Consider the following 24,913-nt stretch of genomic DNA (forward strand, 5'->3'; position numbering starts at 1 on the left):
AATTTTTATTTTCCATAATAAAGTACATTACATTAGCTTTAATTTAATATATATATAAAAGTGTCAGACTTTCCGGAACATTTTCAAATATTAAGTTGAAAAAGTCAATTTTTGTAAAAAAGTTGCTATTTTAAATCCCCCCCAATGAGCAGGTTAAGTGATAGATTTTCAAAAAAATTATATCAAATGAAAGGTAAATATCTAAGGTTTTAGTATAAAAAAAAATGATGTTGATTTGTTTATTTTTGAAAAAGTTATGGAAGTTTTAAGAAAAAAATGTCAAAATTTACCGATTTTTAAATTTGTAATTTTTTTGGATACTTCCCCCATTTTCGGGGAACGAGGGAATTTTTTTCAATTTTTAAGAGTAATTTCTCCAACTAGATACGATTTCTGATATTTTGACGTACTTTTGAAAGAAATCGGTCCAGTGAGAGCTGAGAAAAAGTGGCAACAGACATAAAAAACCTAGCACAGGGGGGTCGCGGCACAGTGGTGACGTGGCATAGTTGGATCAAGTATAATGATATCTGACAGTGATTAAAATCACTATCAAAAAAAAACGCTTCGATGCAAATCTTTAGATAGTGTTTAATTTTAAAAAATTGGTGGATTATTCCAAAAGCTACATGATTTGCTAGTTCCTTATTAATATCCTGATTAAGATAAAGTAAGTCGAACGAAAAAGGAATTATTAAAAAATATTATTTCTCATAAAAAAATTATGTTGTTCTATACACTTTTCAATAAGTTATAGCATTATAAAGTTAAAAATGTAAAAAATAAAATCGAGTATTTATATAATAATAGCATTTGGTAGCCATTTTCACAATGAAGACAAAATAAAGTCCGAATTTTTATTTTCCATAATAAAGTACATTACATTAGCTTTAATTTAATATATATATAAAAGTGTCAGACTTTCCGGAACATTTTCAAATATTAAGTTGAAAAAGTTAATTTTTGTAAAAAAGTTGCTATTTTAAATCCCCCCCAATGAGCAGGTTAGGTGATAGATTTTCAAAAAAATTATATCAAATGAAAGGTAAATATCTAAGGTTTTAGTATAAAAAAAAATGATGTTGATTTGTTTATTTTTGAAAAAGTTATGGAAGTTTTAAGAAAAAAATGACAAAATTTACCGATTTTTAAATTTGTAATTTTTTTGGATACTTCCCCCATTTTCGGGGAACGAGGGATTTTTTTTCAATTTTTAAGAGTAATTTCTCCAACTAGATACGATTTCTGATATTTTGACGTACTTTTGAAAGAAATCGGTCCAGCGAGAGCTGAGAAAAAGTGGCAACAGACATAAAAAACCTAGCACAGGGGGGTCGCGGCACAGTGGTGACGTGGCATAGTAGGATTAAGTGTAATGATATCTGACAGTGATTAAAATCACTATAAAAAAAGAAGCTTCGATGCAAATCTTTATAGTGTTTAATTTTACAAAAATCGTATTTTTTTTATTAACTTTGATGTCTTTTTTACCACGAAGATAAAATAAAGTCCGAAATTTTTTTTCCCATAATAAAGTACATTACATTAGCTTTAATTTAATATATATATAAAAGTGTCAAGTTAAAAAAATTAATTTTTTGTGAAAAAGTTGTCATTTTAAATCCCCCCCTGTGGATAGGTAAAGGGTCAGATATGAAAAAAATATACCAAATAAAAGGTAATGATATCGTGCATCTATATAAAAAAAATTATATTGATTTGGTTATTTTTAAAAAAGTAATAGCAATTTTAAGTAAAAAAAATTGAAAAAATTTCGAAAATTAGCGATTTTTAAATGTGTAATTTTTTTGGAGGTTTCCCCCATTTACGGGGAACGAGGGAATTTTTTTTCAATTTTTGAGGGTAATGTCTTCGACTAGATACGATTTGTGATCTTTAGACGTATCATTCAAAGAAATCGGTTCGGAGAGAGCTGAGAAAAAGTGGTAAGACACAAAAAAAAAAAAAAAAACACATCTTAGTAAAACCAATACCTTCTCAGCTTCGAATCGAAGCTAAAAAATTTGCATTAAATTTGGATTAACGAAAATTTTTTTATTGAGGTGTAACCTCATTTTTCTCTTTTAATTGTTAAATTTTCGTTATCCCGTACTTTAATACATCAAATGGCCTTATCCAGTATTCTAACGAAAACGTCTTTTATTTTAGTTTTTCATTAAAATCTTATCATATTTAAAATTATTTTTTTTCTTTTGATCTATGTTACCATAATTTTTGAAATATTTTAGCTAATTTACTATTATGTTCAGAAACTTTATTTGTAAACTTTGCTACTTAATTCATATATGAGTAATAATAATTATCTATTCCCGACAAAATAGACTTCATTAACAAAAGTTTGAGGGATACAACTTAATCCAATAGGCACGCGTAAAATTTAAAATGCTCTTTTTGGTTGAAAATCAAACATCGTACTTACTGTTAACTCATTTCAATTTCTAAAAAAAAAAACATTTGTAATATTTTATTTATTAATTTGTTCATCCAAGACCATTTACATTTATAAAATTAGCAACGAGTACAGTATAAAGAATAATACATAATATGTATAAATATATAAAATCATAATGAAAATGAACACTTTATAAATAAAAGATAGCATTAAAATTAAATTAAACTACTAAACGTTATTAATGTAACTGAATGGTCTCCCTATTTTTTTTTTAAATCTTTTATATTATTTTAGCTTTGATGAGAAGCTGAGAAGGTATTAATTTTACCATGATGTGTTTTTTTTTTATTATATAATAATATTGAATTTGTCAGTTTTCTATTAGAGAACACTTTGAAATAACACTAGATTTTAAAAACGATGACGAAATGTATTAATCTTATACAAAAGATCAGAAACAGTGCTCGGTAATTAAATCCGTTATTAATGTAAATGAATAGTAATTGAATTTTTTTATCCTTAAATATTTGAAGATAAGAACTTGTAAAACACTCTTTATAGATGAAGAAGTCAATTCAACATATCTATTGGTCAGTTGTTCAAGTATTTTTTTTATCTTTTTGTAATAATTTGAGAAGCTTTTGCATGTAGTTTTTAAACTGACATTTCATCAAAAGTCTTATGATATTTTCTTACATCTACAGCTTATTGAATTAAAAAATTGACCATAAATTATTTCAAAATGTTTAGTAAAAGCATAATAGATTATTAGTATTATCAACATATAAATTGATGATATTTTTATGACATAATAAAGTAATTGCTATATGGAAATTTGAGAAATTATTATAAACATCAGAACTCATAAAATGTTAAAATACAACTACACCAGAGTACAATAATAACATTCTATTCTCAACAGGCTTTACAGTTACAATAATTAAGAAGTTTTGGTGGTTTCCTCAGAAATTCTGATGGTATTCTTGGACAAATAATGTTAACCAAAACTTTGAACATTTTCAGCACTGTACTGTATCTGATTGTATTTTGAAAAGACCATTGTCTTAAACGGCAGGACAGCTGATTGATCCATCAAACTGAATAATTTGCCCTGGACAGAATTTAGGTCCGAATTACTCTAAGAGTTCGATAATATGGATATCCGGACGGTGCTAGTAACGGATTTAAAGACGACGCGACAGAGCCCTCGTCATACGTTAACCGAGTTTATTATAAATAAACAGCGTTTGGGCGCGCGAGAGTACATTGCGGTTAACCCGGACAATAACTCGTGCGACAGTTAACGCGGCTTTTACGGGACGATTACCATGATATGATACGGTTAATGCACCCAACGTCTTTCGCCGATCTACGTGAGGTAGCGCACGACTTATATAAAACTGCGACACCTCGGTACGCTCAGACAGCGAGCGGATTTACCGTTATATATCTGTGCCGATATTCCGACACTGGCATCGCCGATGTCCAAACAGACTGCCGGTATCCGAAACGGAAATCGGCTTGCAGGCAATTAGTCCGCCGTCCCAGTCTGCAATATATCCAAACAGGACGTAAATGGGACCCTACGTGACGTTTCGTTTAAAACGCGCCCTGTTGCAATCCAATATTTATCCGGTAAAACATTTCACACATCACGGCAAGTCCACTAACGGCTGTTAACGTTGTCAGCGGCCAAACTAGGGTCGCAGTTAAGCTGCCTCCGTTCGAACCGTAAACCACCAGAGTAATCGCCAACGAGAATGTCTGCGTAGAATTACTAGTCCATCAGTCGAGTTAGAATTCACATCGGGCTATGCCGTAGATTCACAAGCGCATAAATCGTATGTAAAACCTGTAATCGCTTATAAATACGGAACTGTTTATAAAGGATACACCAAACACACGTCTAGCGCTAAAATAGTCAATTTAGAAGTTTGATTTTCAGCGATTATTTCGGTCAACCCGCATTGTGACGTGTAATACTTTCCGAAGACTTCTCGATTGATCAGAAAGTCGCTTGGGACTGTTCAGCAAGAACAGTGCGCCTAGGCGTACAACCGCTTGTTGGAATCGGACGTACGACTCGCAAACCAGACGCAGTTGGATGTAATCGGCGACCCGCGGACACGGCCGTTATTGACACGCACAACATGTAATTGCGCAGCGGTTTTCACGACATTGTGGGTCGCACGAAATTAATCGAACGCCACTTCTGTTGAAACACCCCATCGCGCTAAACCTCACCGTGCCCCGTGCGTGAGCAGTGAACAATAATTGTTCACTGCTCAACATCAATTATTGATGATTTGATAAACAAAATGGAGGCACTAGGGCTATTAAAACGTATCGCCGTGGAAAGCACCGATCGTGCTAGCCATTAAGAAAGACTGGACGTTTATGCATAGACTACAGACGATTAAACGAAGTAACTGTTTCGGACGAGTGCCCAATTTAAACGACACGGTGAGGAATTGAGGGGGGCGAAAATGTACATGTTTAAAATTCGCGTACTACCATTTAGACTCAAAAGTTCCCATATAATGACGTTTGTTAGACTTATGAACGAAGTTCTTAGAGGATATCGTCCAAGTTTTCTCGGATAACATAATTATTTATTCAAATAATATAGTAAAGTTTTTAAACGACAAGGGCTGACATGTCGCACAAAAAAGTGTAAAAAAGATTTTTCTGAAATTTCTTTTTTAGAGCGGTCATGAATTCACATCAACACATCTGTGTCGACTACATTATTGTAATTCCTTGCAATACTCCAAAGCTTTTATTAGGTTATAAAAAACACGCGTGAATTACTGACAGTACTTATTATAGAATTTCGATATTTTTAAATTTACTTATCATGGTTTAGCCATCACAGCATTCTACTAAGCTTATTAAAGTAATACATCAAAGTAAATTAAAATTATCTAGTATATTTATAAAAACAGCAGATATAGATCTGCCTTATGTTTTGAACACTCTTTGTTTTTCCAAGCCAATTGTATTCCATTTGTTTTCAATGGTGGACATTAACTAGTTAAAAAGTTATTATTTTTTTTTTTAACTTTTCAACTTAACTAGTTAATTATTTGTCTAATAAACTTTTTAACTTGACTAATTTAATTTTAGGTTGAAATAACTTGGCTTTTTTCAGTTAATTAGTTAAAATAACAGTTAAGCTAAATTCAATATTTCATAAAAAAATGTATGGCTTTATACGCTGCTTATGTGGTTTAATTTTAAAGAAATGGAAATTTCCTTCCCAAATATTATATTTATATAACAATAAATATAATTTTACGGATTTTAGCTTCGATGCGAAGCTGAGAAGGTATTAATTTTACTATGATGTGTTTTTTTATTTTTTTTTTTTTTTTTTTATTTTTTTTTTTGTGTCTGTGAACGCTCAATCTCAGCTCTCGCTGGACCGATTTTGATGAACAATATGTCAAAAGATCACAAATCGTATCTAGTCGAAGACATTACCCTCAAAAATTGAAAAAAATTCCCTCGTTCCCCGTAAACGGGGGAAATCCCCCAAAAAATTACAAATTTAAAAATCGCTAATTTTCGATATTTTTTCAATTTTTTTTACTTAAAATTGCCATAACTTTTTTAAAAATGACCGAATCAATATAATTTTTTTTTTTATAGATACCTTAGATAATTACCTATCATTTTATATATTTTTGTGAACATTTGACCCTTTAACAGCCCAAAGGATGGGGTTTCAAAATGGTAACTTTTTTACAAAAAATTAACTTTTTCAACTTAACTTTTGAAAATGTTCCGGAAAGACTGACAATTTTATATATACCTTAAATTAAAGCTAATGTAATATACTTTAATTTGAAAAAAAAAAATTTGACCTCTGGACTTGTCTTCATGGTGAAAATGACTACCGTATGCAAAAATATGCTATTTTTGTGAAAAAATTCTTGATATTATATTTTACATTTTTTAACATTATGTTGCTATAACTTTTTAAAAAATGCATGAATCAACTTTATTCTTTAATGATAAATACTTTATATATACTTCTTTCATTCGACATACTTTTTTTTAAAATCGGACCATTTCCCTTTATACAGGGGGGGTGCAAACCTTTTAAAATGCGTATAGAAAGTAGAACTTTTTCAACTTAACTTTTGAAAATGTTCCGGAAAGACTGACACTTTTATATATATCTTAAATTAAAGCTTATGTAATATACTTTAATTTGAAAAAAAAAAATTTGACCTCTGGACTTGTCTTCGTGGTGAAAACGGACATCAAAGTTAAAGAAAAACGTACGATTTCCGTGAAAAAAATCTCGATTTTATATGTTATATTATTTAATTTATATTTTATATAACTTTTGGAAAAATGTATGGATCTATATTATTATTTTTTTATAATAAATATTGATATACCCCTTTCATCTGGCACGCTTTTTTTGTAAATCGGATCATACCCCTTTAACAAGGGGGGTCAAAACTTTAAACATGCGTATTGTTACTACGATATTTTCAATTTAATTTTTGAAAGTATTCCGGAAATACTGACACTTTTAAATATATCTTAAATTAAAGCTTATGTAATATACTTTAATGTGAAAAAAAAAAATTTGACCTCTGGATTTGTCTTCATGGTAAAAATGACTACCGTATGCAAAAATATGCTATTTTTGTGTTAAAATTCTGGGTTTTGTATTTTATTTTATTTTAAAATACCTGACAAGGGGAGTACAGATTTTCATAAATATTATATAAATTAAAATTGATATAGTATAGATAGTTAAACTTATTTAAATATGTTTGTTTCTTTTAAGTCGAGAAAAATAACTTTGAAATTTGAACTAGCTTAAATAGCCAATTTTTCAACCGCCGGAAGCAACGTACGGTTGCCGAGTTGGTAAAATTTATGTTTTACACGCTTGGGGTACGAGGTTCCAACCCGCATATGGCAATGAATTTTTTGCATTTTTTCTTAATTCTTTTTAAGTTAGTATAAATTTTAACTCGTTTGATTTTTATCACATTTAGATTCAATAACTTCAATAAAGATCAAGGATCCCATCACTTTAGTCGCCCCTTGCAAGAAGAAATTTCTTATTCGTATTAAAATTATTTTACTATATTTTAAGTTTTCGCTTCGATGCAAAGCCGAGAAGATATTTTTTTGTGACTATCATTTATTTTCTCTGCTCTAACTTGACCTACTTTTTTCAACAATACGTCAAATTACTACAATTCGTATCTAGTTGAAGATATTACTCTCAAAAATTGAAAAAAAAATTCTAATTTATCAATTAAACAGTTAGTTATTACATCGTCTCCATAAAGACAATTAAAATCATTAATTTCTAATGTTTTCAAAATATTTATTAACGAATGAAGTTTGATATGATAGGTTTCAACTACAAAATTAAATCATTTTACTTTGTAATTTAATAATTTTTTTACTCTATTTGTGTGTGCTACTACTAGACTATAATATTACAATTTTTTTTTGTAACATGTTGCTATATAAATCATTTCTAAAAAAAATGATTGTTTTTTCTCCTGAATTAACAATTGATTTTTACAAATATAATCAAATTTTATAATACACTCAATTGAGTAAATCTTTTTAACAACTTTGTTTTGATTGGTACATTTAGTTAAAGTAAATCATTAAAATTAATTAAGTTCTCAATATTTCAATTATAGAATCTTTTCAACAAACAACAAAAGTTCCTAGGAAATTATTACTATTACTTCTATTTAAGTTATCTATTACCATAAAAATGCAAAAAAATATTGAGCTTTTCTGATAAATTTACAATAAATAGTAATTATAAAACTTTCTGACTGCATATTGATCTTAACGATACAATTTTTTTAATTGTCATAAAATTTTCTATTTAATTATGTCAATGTCAAACTTACCAATTGAGCTAAAAGTTATGGTAAAATAAATTTTTTTTTTTTATTATAAACATTTACAACAATCAACTTTAAACGATTAACAAAATAGGTTAAATATGTCATTTTCCTTATTTTTAACTTATTAATAATCAAATTAATATTAAATATTATATCAAATCAGTATTAATTTAAAACAATTTTTTTTGTTCTTAATTATTTTTTTTTATATGTAAAAACTATTTTTTAATAATATTAAAACTTAGAAGTTATAGAAAAAGTCTAATTGCACATTTTAAAACATCGCGAAAAGTTGATTTAGAATAGTATATTTTTGTTTCTGATGGAAGTTCCTTGTAGTCCAGTGTATAAAACTTATAACTTTGTTAATTGTTATAACTTTATCAAAAATGACCAAATCAGTATATTTTTTTTTATTTAGATGCATGTCTTTATCTATCATTTGGTTTTTTTTATAAATCTAACCCTTTACCTGCCCACAAGAGGGATTCAAAATATTAACTTTTTTTTTTTTAGTTAAAGTAAATCATTAAAATTAATTCAGTTCTGGATATTTCAATAGTAGAATCTTTTTAAATATCAAAAATTACTTAGAAATGATTACTATGATTTCTATTTAAGTGTTCTATTACGATAAAAATGCAAAAAATAATGAGTTTTTCTGATAAATTTACAATAAATAATAATTATAAAACTTTCTGACTGCATATTAATCTTAAAAATAACATTGTTTTAATTCTCATAAAATTTTCTATTTAATGATTCATTCTAGTCAACGAAGGAGTAATTTTGCAGAATAGCAGAAAAAATTCCCAACAAACTTTTTTTTTTTTTGTTTTAATTAGGCAATTGGTGGATTATTCCAAAAGCAACATCAACTCTTATTTCTTTAATTATATCATGATTAGTAGTTCTTTGATTTTAAAATATAATATATGAATATATACTAATTATAATTATTAAATTTAGTATGAAATTGATATTTAATATTGTAATTTAAACGGAGAAATTATAAAAATAATAAAGAAGTTATATTTTGCTTTACTTTTACGTGTATAAAAATTTAAAGGGCTTGATACAATAATTTTCAATAAAAACTGTTTGTTACTATAAAAAAATGCACTGGACTACAAGGAACTTTCATCAGAAGCAAAAATATACTTTTCTAAATCAAATTTTCGCGTTGTTTTCAAATCTGCAAGTAGACTATTTCTATCACTTCTAATTTTTTATATTATTACTAATTATATATATAAAATAATAATTAAAAGAAAAAAAAATTTGTTTTCAAATTATTACTGATTTGATTTTTAATATGTTAAAAATAATCAGTCCAAATTTTCAATTTTAACCTATTTTTTTGGTTCTTTAAAGTTGATGAAAAATTTTTGATAAAGATTTATGAAAGTTTATAGTAAAATAAATTGAATATATTACCATAACTTTTAGCTCAATTACAAGTTTAAAATTGACATCTAGGCCTGTCAACAAAGGAAAAATTGCGGAAAAAATTTTGTTTTTTTAAAAGTTGAATTAAAATATGTATAATGACATACTAATAGTCCTCAAGATTGGAATTGAGCTTTTTTTTTAAATCCTCGCAAAAGTTCAAAAATATGAGCTTTCTTAATTTTCTCAAAAAAAAATATTTAACTTACAAAAAAAAGTTTCGCACAAAAGTTGTTTAAAAGACAATTATAAATAAAAATATAATCTTATATTTTTTCATTTAAACAAATATTTTTCGAGTTACATTACATTTAATATGAGTAATAAAATTTATATTCCATTTTTTTCATTTTACGGTTACTTTTTATCATGTTATACTTACATTAGACACAATGTTATAAATGCATATGTGTGTATGTGTGAGTTTATTTATTTATTGTATCATTAAAGTGTAGTGTATATTGAGATACAACCGATAGAGTAGGTAATTGATTTGACGCTATATTATTTAAACCCAACTAAACGCTAAATTGTACATTCCGAAATAACAATCATATTATGTCAATTGCCACCGGAATATCTGGTAATATTTTTCTTTTTCTTTGCCTTAATCCCAACTACTTGGGGTCGGGCACCCTTATCCTAAGCTTCCACTTGACACGATCTCCCACATCTTCTACGCTCACATCAGCTGTCCTCAAATCGCATTCAATAGCATCCCTCCATCTCTTTTTTGGTCTTCCTCTATCTCTTCTTCCTTCAACATTCATTTCTATAACTGTTCTTACAGCTTTCGATTCTTCTTTCCTCATACCATGACTAAACAATCTAAGTCTATTTTCTGTCATCTTATCCACGATTGACGCAACACCTATACTTCCTCTTATATGCTCGTTCCTTATCCTATCTTCTCTAGTCACTCCACTCATCCAACTAAGCATTCTCATCTCTGCTACACTTATTCTCTGCTCTACTTTCTTATCAACCGCCCAACACTATGAACCATACATCATAGCTGGCCTCACAATTTCATACTAAATTTAAAAACTATAATTAGTATTTATTCATATATTATATTTTAAAATCAAAGAACTACTAATCAGGATATAATTAAAGAAATAAGAGTTCATGTTGCTTTTAAAATATTTCACCAATTTCTCTAAAGGAAACACTATCTACAGATTTGCATCGAAGCGTTTCTTATGATAGTGATTTTAATCACTGTCAGATATCATCTATACTTGTCCCATCTATGCCTCGTCCACACTGTGCCTCGACCCCACTGTGCTACCGTTTTTTTTAAATGTATATGATTTTTAACTGATTTTTATCAATAACTAGTTTTAAAGATAAACAGTGCAACCATAAAAAAAATATACAAAATTGAATAAAAAACATTTTTGCTATTATTAATATTTTTTTCATAAGTTTAAAAAGTATGATGAGTTGTATGATTGCTAGGAACAAAAGAAGGTGAAAAATAAGTTTATAGGCTTGCAAAAGTAAGAGAAAAAAGGTCTAAAGATTATCACTATGTAAGGTATATAAAAAGTGTTGTAATGGGGTGCTATCGAGTGATGATATGAAAAAAGGTGGTAAAAGTATTTTGAAAAATTACTAAATGTGGAGTATCTAAAACAGACATTATAGGATATCTTGTGGAACGAAAGAATTGTAGATTTATATCGTAAGAAAGAGGCATGGGAGNAAAGAATTGTAGATTTATATCGTAAGAAAGAGGCATGGGAGGTTGTGGCATCAATGAAAAAGGACCAGATGAAGTGCCAGTAGAAGTATGGAAAATATTAGGCGGTGTTGGCATAAGGTGGTTGAAGGATCTTTTAAATAAAATCTTATTAGAAGAGAAAATATCAAATGAATTGAAGAATAGTATTGTGGTGCCGATATTTAAAGATAAAGGAAATGTAATAACTAAAAATAAAGTTGTTGGGGATGGTGCTAATAAAAATGAATGATAATAGCATCATCCGTAAAGACATAATAAATACAAGTACTTTGATTTCTAGTTATTACTTGATTAGTGTAGTTAGTGTATTGAAACTACTCTTACTTGATATCCACTGATTATGATTGAATCTCGGTTGTTGATTTGTAGTTGTTAAAAGTGTTGTTTAAAATTATAGGAGGTATGTTAATAAAAGAGAATTATATGTGAATTATAAAATTGTATTTATTAATAAGAATACTGTTAATTATATTAACAATGGTAAATTTTAAACTATGTGATTGAATTAAGTTAAAGACTATAGAAACATGAGGAATCAGAAGGTGTAAGAACAGTTATAGAAATCAATATTGAAGGAAGAAGCGGTAGATATGGAAGGATGTTATTGAATGTGATTATATCACATTATGAGGACGGCTGATGTAAACATAGATGATGTGGGAGATCGTGTCAAGTGGAAATTTAGGATAAGGGTGGGTGATCCCAAATAGTTGGGATTAAGGCAAGAAAAAGGAAGAAGATTCAAATTTAAAAATTGAAAATCGATTCTTAGCTTTTCTTTACATCACCGACTAATAAAAAATGATTTTAAGAGATTTTAAATAAAATAAACTTTTTTTAAAATTAAAAAAAGTTAAAAAAAATGTTTAAATTTATAATTTATTAACTGTTAACTGTTAATTTATCGACATTTATCATACTTAACTAAACTTAACTTAAGTTAATTACTTCCATTAAATTTCCCATCTTTGCTAATTTTAGCTTTGATGCAAAACTGAGAAGGTATTAATTTTACTATGATGTGTTTATTTTTGTATCTGTTACCATTTTTTCTCAGCTCTCACCAAACCCATTTTTTTCAATCATACGTCAAAAGATCACAAATTGTATCTAATTAAAGGCATTACCTTCAAAAATTGAAAAAATTTCCCCTGTTTCCCTAAAATGGAGAAAATCTCAAAAAAAAATATTACAATTTTAAAAATTGTATAAGTATTTGCTTTTACGACTGATTAAATGTTATTGCAACCTTCCCTTCATATATAATAATATATGTATTATTTTATATTAGTCCAAAAACAGTTCATGATAATCTTGTTAATATTTTTTGTATTTAAATATATTATTAAATATAGAATTGAGATAAGACAAAAAATGATATTTATTGATACAAAAGTTTGTTCTATGAAAAGGTTTTTTTTATGACAGTGTTTTTATTCTTAATTTTACACAAAGTAATGTATGAGGAAAATTAGAGAAAGAAATTTTAAAATTAGTAGATATACAGGAACAACAGATATTAACAAGTGGTTGATGTAACTTGTTAATATCTGAAAAATAAAATGTAATTATTAAGAAAAAAAAAAAAAAAGAATCCCTATTAGATGATAGTTTTGAAGGTGATAATGTTTTATATTGCGATATTGGAAACAGTTTTTTTTTTTCAATATTGTGATATAATATTTCTCAAATTCAGTATCATATCGATATCCATAAATATATCATTAACAAACCATACTAATCACTATATTTTGGTGGAAAAACTTTAGGAATACACCTTTGTATGAATATGTGCGAGAGAAATGATTTCACAAGATTTTCAAAATGACTTATAATGAAACGGATGTGATAAACATAAATATCAAATAGAAGACCGAATATTGACACAAAAAGACCTATTAATATGCAAAGAAATCAAAATTAGTGTGCACTTCAGTGAACTTATACACAATTTTATAATAAATAATGGATATTTGGATATAAGGTAATTAGTGATAATTATTTCCACTGTTCTGTAATAGTTATTATTTCTGTTAGAAATAATAACACAAATATTTATCAAGAATAAATATAAAATACTGTGTGTGAACTGGAACAAAAAATTTGAGTAAATAATGCAGTTAATTTAATTTTAAATTAACTGTAAATTTTAATTTTTTAATGAAAATTAAAAACCTTGAAATAATACATCAATTTGCTTTAAAAAACAGTAAAAATGATTTGTGTCTAGTTTCCTCTAATTTATGTTTATTTGCATTTTCTGGAATTATAAAATGTAGAAAAGTTACAGAATATATTATTCATTTAATAATTTTATTAATACTAATAAAATTATTAATAGTTATTGGCTATAAAAAAAAATTAACATATGGTATATAAATATATTTATAAATCAACAGTTTTTATTATCATTTTAATATTTTATTTGATAAGCTAAATAAGTGCATTTATTTTAACTAAAATAATTTTAAAAAGTGATATTNATTTATTTTAACTAAAATAATTTTAAAAAGTGATATTTTTATCCGAAATATGAATTTTTTAAGAAGATTTAAAAGTAAATATGTTTCCTTGAATTTCAATATGATTATTTTTATCGGATTAAAATACGTTAAACATAAATTTTGTTTTTCAGGAGGAACATACAAGTGCTTACGAAAAATAATTCCATGCTTAAGCAAACCCAAAGGTATAGAAACATTGTATTTTTAAGATTTTATTGTTTTAATCCCCAAATGCTAGCACCCATCTTTTTGGATTTCATATAGTTGTCAGTTCTTGGTTTATAGTCCATTTATTACGTGTTAAGATCTCAACTTTTTAGGGGATGTTATTTGGAAAACAGGTTTGATACTGTCTCATGGATATCCTAGTATAATCTCTTTTAGTATCGTACAGTGTTTTACGGTGTCACTATCCATAGTCTATATACCTAGGTTGTAGTCTTAGTGCTGTAGCTGAAGCATGAGCTTTAACCTCTAGGTGTAAAGGAGTTATTTCAATTAGTTCCTCCAGTGCCATTCCTTAAGCATGATTTCTATCCATATCATAATAGTAAGGGGTTCTATTCCATCCTTTAGACAAATTCACACATAGCATCAAAAGGTGTATTATCAAAAGTCCACTCAATGTCCAGGAATATGCCTACCACATATATTTTATTCTCTGTAGCTTTCCTCACTTTAGTGGTTAAATTATGTAGAGTTGTGTCAGTAGATTTTTCTGTTAGGTATGCATGTTGGTTCTTATGCATATACTTACCAATAAGTTTCTTAAGAAATGAAGTAAGACTTAATAGTCTGTAGGATTTTGCTTTATAGTAGTTAGAACGGTGGCTAGGTTCTTCCGTGTAATAAATTTCAGATCCAGGAAATTGTACTTCAACAAATGTGATAATGTTTCATTATCATTTTTAGTGAACATATTGTCTGGCAATAATATTGCTCTGGTGGTTTTGTTTGGTCCAATTCTTAGTGAGTGTAGAAGTTTAGTAGCTGTGGGTAGTTGTTGTAATTCCCCACAGAATTCTATCCAGCTTTCTCTTTTAGACTTTCAATTTAGATTTGTATTGTTTGTGAGAGCTCCTATAGGACTATTTGTACCAAATCTGATTTCATTGCTTAGTTTAAGAGTTTACGAGCATTTTTTCTTAATTTTGATAGGTTAGCGTTCCACCAGGCTACACCCTGTCTTATACCTTTCCTTTCTATTAAAGGACAGTATTTCTTGTATGCCGAAACAATACAATTCTGAAGGTCATTAATGGCCCTTTCAGTACTTTTTGTTCCGACTCTAGTCTAAATTGTAGGTTTTCCAGGTCATAAGAAAGATCTACCCAGTCATTATCCCTGGTTTGTTATTTTAGGGTCCTATAATACTTCATTTAAACTCTGTTTTTTTCAAAGTGAAGCTAATTGGCAAAGTGCCAATGATTTGAAAGAGAAGGCTCAAGGAATAATTTTTACCTTTTATCTTCTGGATCAACTCCTTTTTTTGCAAACTTTAAGAACAATGACTTCTTGCTTGTTCCTGATTTTAAAAGTAGACTCGTTATCTCTATTCAGTATATTAAAGTCTGTAGTCATAACTAGATACATTTGTGCCTCCATCTTTGGTTGATGTTACTGCTCCCTTATATAGTATGGTGAACATTTGCATCCATACCAAGGATAAGATGTAACTTTTTTTTATTACAATAATTAAGTAGCGCTATTAGGTATTTGCCTGGATCTAAGGACTCAGATACTAGGTACACTGAGGCTACTATAATTGTTCATCACTTAATGTTACCACAAAAGTCTAACATATGTTGTTAAGAAAGGTTTTTATTTTATCATTAACCAAAATACAAGATCTTAATATGTTTACCACAAAACTATTCGTAAGGTTGTTGTATGCCTCTCAATGAGGGTCTTTGGCATACACTATTGCTCCCTTTATTGTGATGTAAAATTATCTGCGTGAATTGTATTCATAAATAATTACAATAAAGACTTTCTAACATTACCTGGTACCCAACCTCTTAATGTAACAACCACTCATCTTTTGTACTGTTGTTGAAGACTAAGTGGTTGTTACATTAAGAGGTTGAACAGATCCAAATCAACAATCCATTATTATAATTTCTGACTCAAAAATAAATTTATTAGATCAAAATGGTATGCATATGTTCAATGGCAATCTAGATCAGAGACCGAACAATCTAAATAGCCAAACAGACAACAATCCTCAAGAAATTGAAAATTTAGATACCAAGAAAGAAATGAAAACATCCCCTGATGGTTTGTATTAGAGATATTCCGAGTAGTAGTATTAATGTTTATAGATTACGTCAATTACTGCACATGCACTCAGATCTTTAGATCAAATATGCGCATCTCCTCCTATCAAATTATATTAATTTGGTTTTTTCATATAAATGTTTCCACCAAAGTATTCTTGCTATTGTTAAACACCTAAGACTATAGGGCCTGTCTCTCTAGCAAAATTTAGTATCTCTTTGGGTTTTAGGTTTTTGATATCTTCTTTNTTTTTAATATTAATATTGTTTTTACATATTACTCTTAATATTTATAATGATTTACTATGCACAATGTCAATAGAGCATGCCCAATGACCTATGGTGTTTGCAAAAAGTATGTTTTAGATTAATATTAGAGAGATATTATTCCTATTGTAGTAGATGAATCATTAACTTTATTAGATAAGATTACACATACAATATACATTATATAACATGTATACAGATATAACACTTTTCCCCTTTTATATTACATTCTATATAATTACAATACAATAATAATAATTATACAAAAAAAGAACACAATTTAACATTATATAAATTCATCAAACCCATATTGGTATAGTTTTTTAATAGCTATTTAATTTTTTTATATTAATCAAATAGTGATTGTTACTGTTGACGGTGTACTATTATAAGTATTTATAAATCATAATATTTTTTCTTTCATAAATAGTATTTTTTTACTGTTTGAACACCCCTTTTTGCTTTTGAACCCTCTCATAAGGGTTAATTATCTTTGACCATTTAGATGTTACTACCTCTTTTGGTACGTTACATTTTGAGTTTGTGTGTATATTTTACACCCTTATACTGGTTTTTCAATATCATAGCAATATTTCTCTATCAAAGTGGTGCTCCTCTTGCCTCCATTTTTATTCTTACAATACTATTATGATTTTTATTTAATAGTTTTAGTACTTTTTCTTTTAGACATTCTGGTATTATTTTTAAACCCTAATTAATTTTTCATTTGAAAATGATATTTTCATTTTTCTAACTGTCCTTTTCAACCAATTTTTAATATTTTTTCGGTTTATTGAAGGTACTTAAAGTTCAGTAACTATAGTTGGACTAAAGATTTTTTTAAATGTATTTAAGCCTGAACATATTGCAAATGTATTTCCATTATTTTTTATTTTTTTATACAACATAGTATAGATAAAGCTTCACTTTGTAATTGTGAGTAGTTTTTTTTACTGCTGGGTGGTAGTGTACTAGATGAAAAAAATATAGGTCTTTCTTTTTTATTATATACTTGTACTAAGATTGCATCTACACCATACAGACTAGCACCCACATAAATTATTATGGGTTTCTTGGGATCATAGATACCCAACAATTGGTTATTTAGCAGTCATTGCTTACTTTTATTATAAGTCACACACATTATAGATCATTCAAATCTAACTCCTTTTTTAAATAATCTATGAAGTTCGTGCAACTCACTACTTAAATTTGGCACAAACCTACAGTAATAGTTAAATAATCCTAAATAAGTTTTTAATTCATTTTAATTATTTGGTTCTATAGCTTCTTTAATTGCTTCTAATTTTTGTTTCATAAGTCTTATACCCACTTCATCTATTGTATGATCTAGATATCAATGCTACACTCAAAAAGTTTAAATTTCTTTAAATTTAATCTGACATAAAACTCATATAATCTTTTGAATAATTAATCTAATCCTTTTTTACACATTTATTCATCCAATGCTCAAATTAAAATCTCATCCAAATTCCAAAATACATTTTATTTTAATATATTTTAAAATATTATCATTATTATTTTATTCAGTGGTACGTACTAATTTTATAACTTTCTTTTAATCTATTTAATTTGGACATAATATTTCAACCATGATCTTCTTTCTAACAATGGACAAATATTTTTTGTATTATTTACGACCAATAAATTCAATTTTTTATACATCATCAAGAGTATTATATTAGCTCACATTTACAGATATTGTTCCAATTACATGTGTTTTTATTATGATTGCCATTTTCATAATGACATTGTTTACGTATATTAAACTAATTAAGAGGCTTTACTTCAATAAATTGTTCTGTCATTTCCCAGCATATGGCTATTTGGCAAGCACTTGTAAAATTTAATTTACCTTCTTTTAGTAGAATTTCCCTCAATTTGCATTTTCTCATAGGAGAAAACCCAACATCTTTAATACAGAGTACACATCATATGCTCGATGAAGTTAAAAGTTAACATACCCATAAATATGCCAGAACAAAATATAATTATTTTACAAATACAAATATAATTTTTTAATAATAAAAAAAAAAAAATTATTAGTGTGATTTTTACAACGAATATTTATTTTATAATAATTTTGAACTTAGGTATCAGAAATTGAATTTGTAAGTGCTATATTACAAAATGTTTTGAAATGTACACTCAAATTTAAAGATAACATCGCACAGCCGACTAAACAAAATGAGGAAATTTATTTTGAAAACGTATCTTCTTTAGAACCAAATAAAAATGATAACAAGAAACGCCGCAAAAGACGTACTACAAAATTAAAAAAAAAAAATGTCTACAATTGCAATATTGGTGATAGTCATTCCATCTAATCACTGTGTCTTAAATATTATACAGTTTTACTATCATTGTTAAAAAAAATATTTTTTATTGACTGTATAATAAAAATACATTAATAACATCTTTACTTGTTTTAATATGAATATAGACTGTTTATAGTTAACTATTGAAGTTGAAATAAATATAATTATTGTTTATAGTATTAATTAAAAAAATTTCTCTNTCTTAAATATTATACAGTTTTACTATCATTGTTAAAAAAAATATTTTTTATTGACTGTATAATAAAAATACATTAATAACATCTTTACTTGTTTTAATATGAATATAGACTGTTTATAGTTAACTATTGAAGTTGAAATAAATATAATTATTGTTTATAGTATTAATTAAAAAAATTTCTCTTCTCTTCTTTGATGGGTGCTGCTAATGCTGACACCATTTTTTCATTATAACTCAATAATTTTTATTATTTTATTATCAANTTATAACTCAATAATTTTTATTATTTTATTATCAGTATATGCATATTTGTACTATTGGTATAATTTATGAATACTATTTTTATTGTAATATGCACTATATTCAATTTTTTAAATTGATATTTTTCCGTTTAAATATATAATAATAATAATAAGTAGAACTGATAAATTAAGATAATTACCAATTTTATACTTAAAATTTTAATCCATAGTTTTTAAAATTCAAACTGCACTTGTAGCTTTTAGAGTTATGATTTGCATTGAAAAAAAAAAGTTGTTAAAAAATCTAATCAGTTGTGCGTATTATAAAAATTGATTATAATTGTAAAAATTGATTATAAAATAACCAAAAAGTAACCAAAAATAATTTAAACAGTAACATTTTACCAAATAATTTTGAATATTATAGATTATTAGCATACCATAGTCAAGAAATTAATAAAAACAAAGTAAAATTATTTATTTTATAGTTGGCTCATACTATCATATCATATATAATTCGAAAATATATACTTTAAAAACAGACATTAAACACGTTGATGGACAAAATCATATATTACTGTTATGAGAGTAATATTAAAATTTGACGTCTAGGGTCACTTTTAAATATTACTGCTATTGTTGTGGCTCCATCACTTTATTAAATATTAATTTATTAAATATTTATCTCTGCGAATATATGTTTATAATTGATAGGGACATCCGTATGCGGATGTCCCCTTGTTTTCTTTGTATGACTATTTTGCAGCAATAGTCAGTCTAGTGTTGACAGTCTAGTGTCTAGTGTCTACCATTATAGAACTAACATTATAATTGTAAAGCATATTCTTATTATGAAAGTTTACTTTATATCTATATACACATTTATATTAATTGTTATATTTCTCTTGTAACGTGATATTTTTCATATAATACATATTACTATTGATAACCAGTATTTCTATCGAAAGTGTTAAATTTATTTCTTTATAAATAATCTCTATTTCCTATATACAACTTGGAGGACTCTGTGCGGATAGCTCAATGGGGAATCCAGACGGTAACCCGAACAACAAATAAATATTAAAATTTCCCCAGGCGAGCCTTCCAGGTCCGCCACAGGAGATTTTTGGTGCCGAAACCCGGGATCATCGTCATCATCAGAGTTTTCCAAATTAATTCCATCAAGAAACAGAGAAGACAACGAAGCTAAGGAGAGTGGACAAGTGAAGCCGTGTGCAGAGAACTATCATTTATTTCAGTTTCAGTTCCTATTCCAGAAGCAAACGAAGATATCGTTTCAATGTCGGCTAAAGCGTAAGCGTTTGATTGTATAATTGTCGCGTGTTCTTTTGATTATAAGTTATAGTTATTGTAAATTACGTATACGTGGTTAATTGAGGCCGTAATAATAATCGTTAATAGTAGTCTATGGAAGATAATTTTGAGGTTAATTTATCCGAATCACAAATTTACGAAATTATAGTAGGTAATTCAGAAAATATGGAATCTAAAACAAGTGAACAATCCAAATTTAGTGAGGGACATTGGGATGGAATGGTATCGGTTAGCAAAGTAATAGATAATGTAATAAAATTAGTCCCTGTTTTTACTGGAGAAGTCCAGGAAGAATTACCTAGGTTTATTGATGCATGCGAGTTAGTCGCATCGGTTACTAGAGTAGAGCATGTTAGTATGATGCTCAAGACTATAATTACGAGGTTACAAGGACAAGCATATGACTTAATAAAATACGAAGTTATAGATACCTGGGAGGAATTAAAAAATATTTTAAAAAACTCGTACGAAAGACCTAAAAATGCTTCTTATCTGCAAACTGCGTTGTTTAGTTGTAAACAGCAATATAAAGAATCGGTAGTAGAATATGCTAATAGGTTAAAAAGTTTGTTAAGTCAGGTCTCTAACTGTAGCACGCAAGGAAAAAGTTTACCAGATGCGTTAATTATAAAAAATTGTTTAAGAGAGCAAGTATTAAATGTATTTCTAGAAGGTATATCAGCTTCTATAAAAGTAATGGTAAAAAGCCAACACCCTACAACACTAGACTCCGCTATTCAACATGCGATAGTTGAAGAAAAAAATTTCCTAGCTCAAATTGAGGGGCGTAGGTTAAATAATGTTCGATTTACGCATGTACCAAATGGTAATAATTTTAAAAATAATAAATTTAATAACCCGGTTAATTCGTCGTTTAAAGGTAGGTGTCATATCTGTTCGAAGGTAGGACACTACGCTCGCGACTGTAGAATGAATGATAGAAATAGAAATAGAAATAATGTAAAACAAACTGTAGTAGAGCATACTTACGTGGTATGTGAATATCGTTCAAAAAGGGGTCATACAATAGAGAGATGTTTTAAGAAAAAGAATGCAGAAAATAGAAGAAAAAAGAGTCTAAATAATAATACTAGTGACCCAGAGACGAGTTCAAGTAGTTCTAGTCAACCAAGGGAGAAAAGTTTTCCAAAAGAGGTTGGAGATTTAAGAAAACCGCATGATGTAAAATTAATTACTGTAGAAATGGATGGGAACCATATTAGGTGTGAGTCGCCGAATTTTATAGATCCTTGTGCAGAGTTTTTGTTAGACACAGGAAGTAGTGTTAACATTATTAGTTTAAAAAGCTTAACTGATAACACGAAGTTAATACCTGGGGAAAACGTGTACTTAAGAGGGATCAATGCTGAATTGGTAGAAACCATAGGCATAGTTGAGATACCAATCAAAGTGAATAGAATTGATTTGGGTATAATAAAATTTTATATAGTTGATGAAAGGGTTCCATTCTTAAAAGCGGGTATTTTGGGGCAAGAATTCATGAAGGAACAAGGCACAATTATTAACATAAAGAATAGTACTATTTCGTTCTGTAGGGAGAATTCGATTAAGTTGCCACCAAGGTCAGAATATGTAGCATCGGTTTCAGTAAATAAAAATATAGTTGATAGTAAAGTAGCAGTATTAATAGATCGTAAAGAGATTGCTGAAAAAGTTATTGTGGAAAATGTATTAAATATTGTTAAAGATGGAAAAATACTGGTTAATGTAATTAATTTATCTGAGGAAGAAAAAACGATTAAGCCTCTGAATATAAGCGATTTTGAGTATGAAATATTTAAGGAAGAATTAGTAATGAGTACAAATGTTGAAAATAAAATAGATAACAATTACTTGGGGTCAGATAGGCGTGATAAATTGATGTCTGAATTGCGTTTAGAACATTTAAATGTCGAAGAGAAAGAAAATGTCATATCCATATGTGCAGAGTACGCCGATATATTCTATTTAGAAGGGGACAAGTTAACGAGTACTGATTCTATAAGTCACGATATAAAAGTGCCTAGTGGACAGTTACCTCTTTATACGCGTCAATATAGGTTACCACATAGTCAACGGGATGAAATAAGTAAGCAAATAAACCAAATGAAACGAGATGGTATAATAGAACCCAGTAAATCGCCTTGGAATTCACCTATCTTGTTAGTTAAAAAGAAATTAGATGCCACTGGGAAGCAAAAGTATAGGTTGGTGGTGGATTATCGGAAATTAAACAATATTACGGTGGGAGATAAAATGCCTTTACCTTTAATACAAGATGTGCTAGATCGATTAGGTAATTCTAAATATTATTCTGTATTGGATTTGGCTTCAGGCTTTCACCAAATTCCTTTAAGTACAGTTTCAAAAGAAAAAACTGCGTTCAGTAGTGATGATGGACATTATCAGTATACTAAATTGCCCATGGGTTTAAAGAATAGTCCGCCAACATTTCAGCGACTAATGAATAATGTTTTATGTAATTTAGTGGGTATTAAATGTCTTGTCTATTTGGACGACGTTATTGTTTTTTCAGGGGATTTAAAAGAGCACAAGAAAAGATTAAGGGAAGTATTTAAACGAATGAGAGAACATAATTTAAAATTACAACCTGCCAAATGTGAGTTTTTAAGAAAAGAAGTTGTTTATCTAGGACATAAAGTATCTGAGAGAGGAGTAGAACCTGATGAAAGAAAAATCGAGAGTGTGAGAAATTTTCCCATTCCTCGTAATGTTAAAGAAATTAAATCATTTTTAGGATTCACTGGTTATTATCGAAACTTTATACCCAATTATAGTAAGATTGCAAAACCATTAACTAACTTATTAAAGAAAGGTATTGAGTATAAATGGTCAAGTTGTTGTAATGATGCTTTTGAAACTTTAAAAAATTGTTTGTGTAATAGTCCTATATTACAATTTCCTGATTTCGAAAAACCATTTATTATAACATGTGATGCTAGTAATTATGCAGCGGGAGCTGTATTGAGTCAGGGTGATTTAGGTAAAGACTTGCCCATAGCATATGTATCAAGAACGTTAAATGGGGCAGAGTTAAATTACACTACTACTGAAAAAGAGCTTGTAGCAATTATATTTGCAGTGAAACATTTTAGAACGTATGTTTTTGGCACTAGATTCACCCTAGTCAGTGATCATAAATCTTTGATGTGGTTATTTAATGTTAAAGATCCCAGCAGTAGGTTATTAAGATGGAGAATCAAGTTAGAAGAATATGATTTTGAAATTAAATATAAGCCAGGAAAAATGAATTGTAACGCAGATGCATTGAGTAGAGTAAAACTAATTAACCAATGTCAAATAGTAGATAGCTATGAAAAATTTAATGATGATTTTAGCTCGAAAATTATTATAAATATAAAAGTCAAAGAGATAAGGGGGAATATCCTGGAAGCGCCCAATGAATTCCATATCATTATAAAGTATAAAGGACAGTTATTTAAAGAGGCGTGTGATAAGTTTGGTATAGCAGAAAGCAAAATTGATAAACCAAAATTAGCGGATGTCATAACTTTTAAAATAGGCAACCGATTCTTGTGTTTTCTGGTAACCACGGAAGAGGGACCGGATGGGTTCCCTTCCTATGATAATTGTTCACGCCAGGCAGTAGTGCCGCCTCCGTGGTCAGCTGATACCACTGTCGGCCTTATCAGTGGAGCCGGTTCGGTGAACATCGGTCGGCGGCTGCCCGAACACGTTTTGTTTTTGTGTGTTGTTCGGACTACTATTTTTTTTTAACCTCGTTTTTTCTTTTTCGGTCGGCGGTTCCCCGAGCACATGGTTTTTATGTCGCTCGCTCGGATTATTATTGTGATTAACGTTATTGTTAATTCGGCGGATTCACGCATATTTTCTGCGGTTCGCGTAATACTATGTTAAGTCATCTGATGGACTGGTGGCTGGTCAATTTCTAGTTGGCGAATTTACGGGTACTCTCTGGCGGCCCATTACCGTTACCTTTAAATTGGTCATATGTTGCTGTTCTGGACGTTAAGGAAGTGAACGGCATGGAAAGGTGATCACCGAGCATATTTGCGGACCAGGTCGGATCTATTATTATTAATGTAATTATTGTAACAAATATTGTTAATTGTTATTTAATGTTATTTTAAAGTTGGGGACGCCCAAATTCATTATTATTATAAATCATTATATTATAAGCTGATTGTTATAATATATCATACTTTATTTATTTCCACTGCGTAATTGTGTGAAACA

The 24,913-nt window shown here is 28.4% G+C and overlaps 2 protein-coding genes across 8 annotated transcripts in view; one reads left to right on the forward strand and one right to left on the reverse strand.

Moving 5' to 3' along the window:
* The window catches only part of LOC126895754 (mitochondrial glycine transporter-like), a 51,168-nt gene that overhangs the window by 11,913 nt on the left and 14,342 nt on the right, over nucleotides 1-24,913 (reverse strand). The window lies entirely within an intron of this gene.
* The window catches only part of LOC126895755 (putative uncharacterized protein DDB_G0286901), a 32,846-nt gene continuing 21,125 nt past the window's right edge, over nucleotides 13,193-24,913 (forward strand). For 2 of the 7 annotated variants that reach the window (XM_050667958.1, XM_050667959.1), the window contains exon 1: nucleotides 13,199-13,496. Coding sequence is in view for 4 of the 7 variants with exons in the window: in XM_050667956.1 (XP_050523913.1) it covers nucleotides 14,045-14,069; nucleotides 14,148-14,201; nucleotides 16,162-16,293 (211 nt within the window). In the remaining 3 variants the exon portion in view is untranslated. Of the gene's footprint in view, nucleotides 13,497-14,001; nucleotides 14,070-14,147; nucleotides 14,202-16,161; nucleotides 16,294-24,913 lie in introns of those variants that run through there. The other 5 variants (XM_050667960.1, XM_050667956.1, XM_050667957.1 and 2 more) reach the window with 5 other exon arrangements.

Source organism: Daktulosphaira vitifoliae, unplaced genomic scaffold, assembly GCF_025091365.1.
Source record: "Daktulosphaira vitifoliae isolate Bord-2020 unplaced genomic scaffold, ASM2509136v1 Scaffold_1, whole genome shotgun sequence".
NCBI classification, from domain to species: Eukaryota; Metazoa; Arthropoda; class Insecta; order Hemiptera; family Phylloxeridae; genus Daktulosphaira; species Daktulosphaira vitifoliae.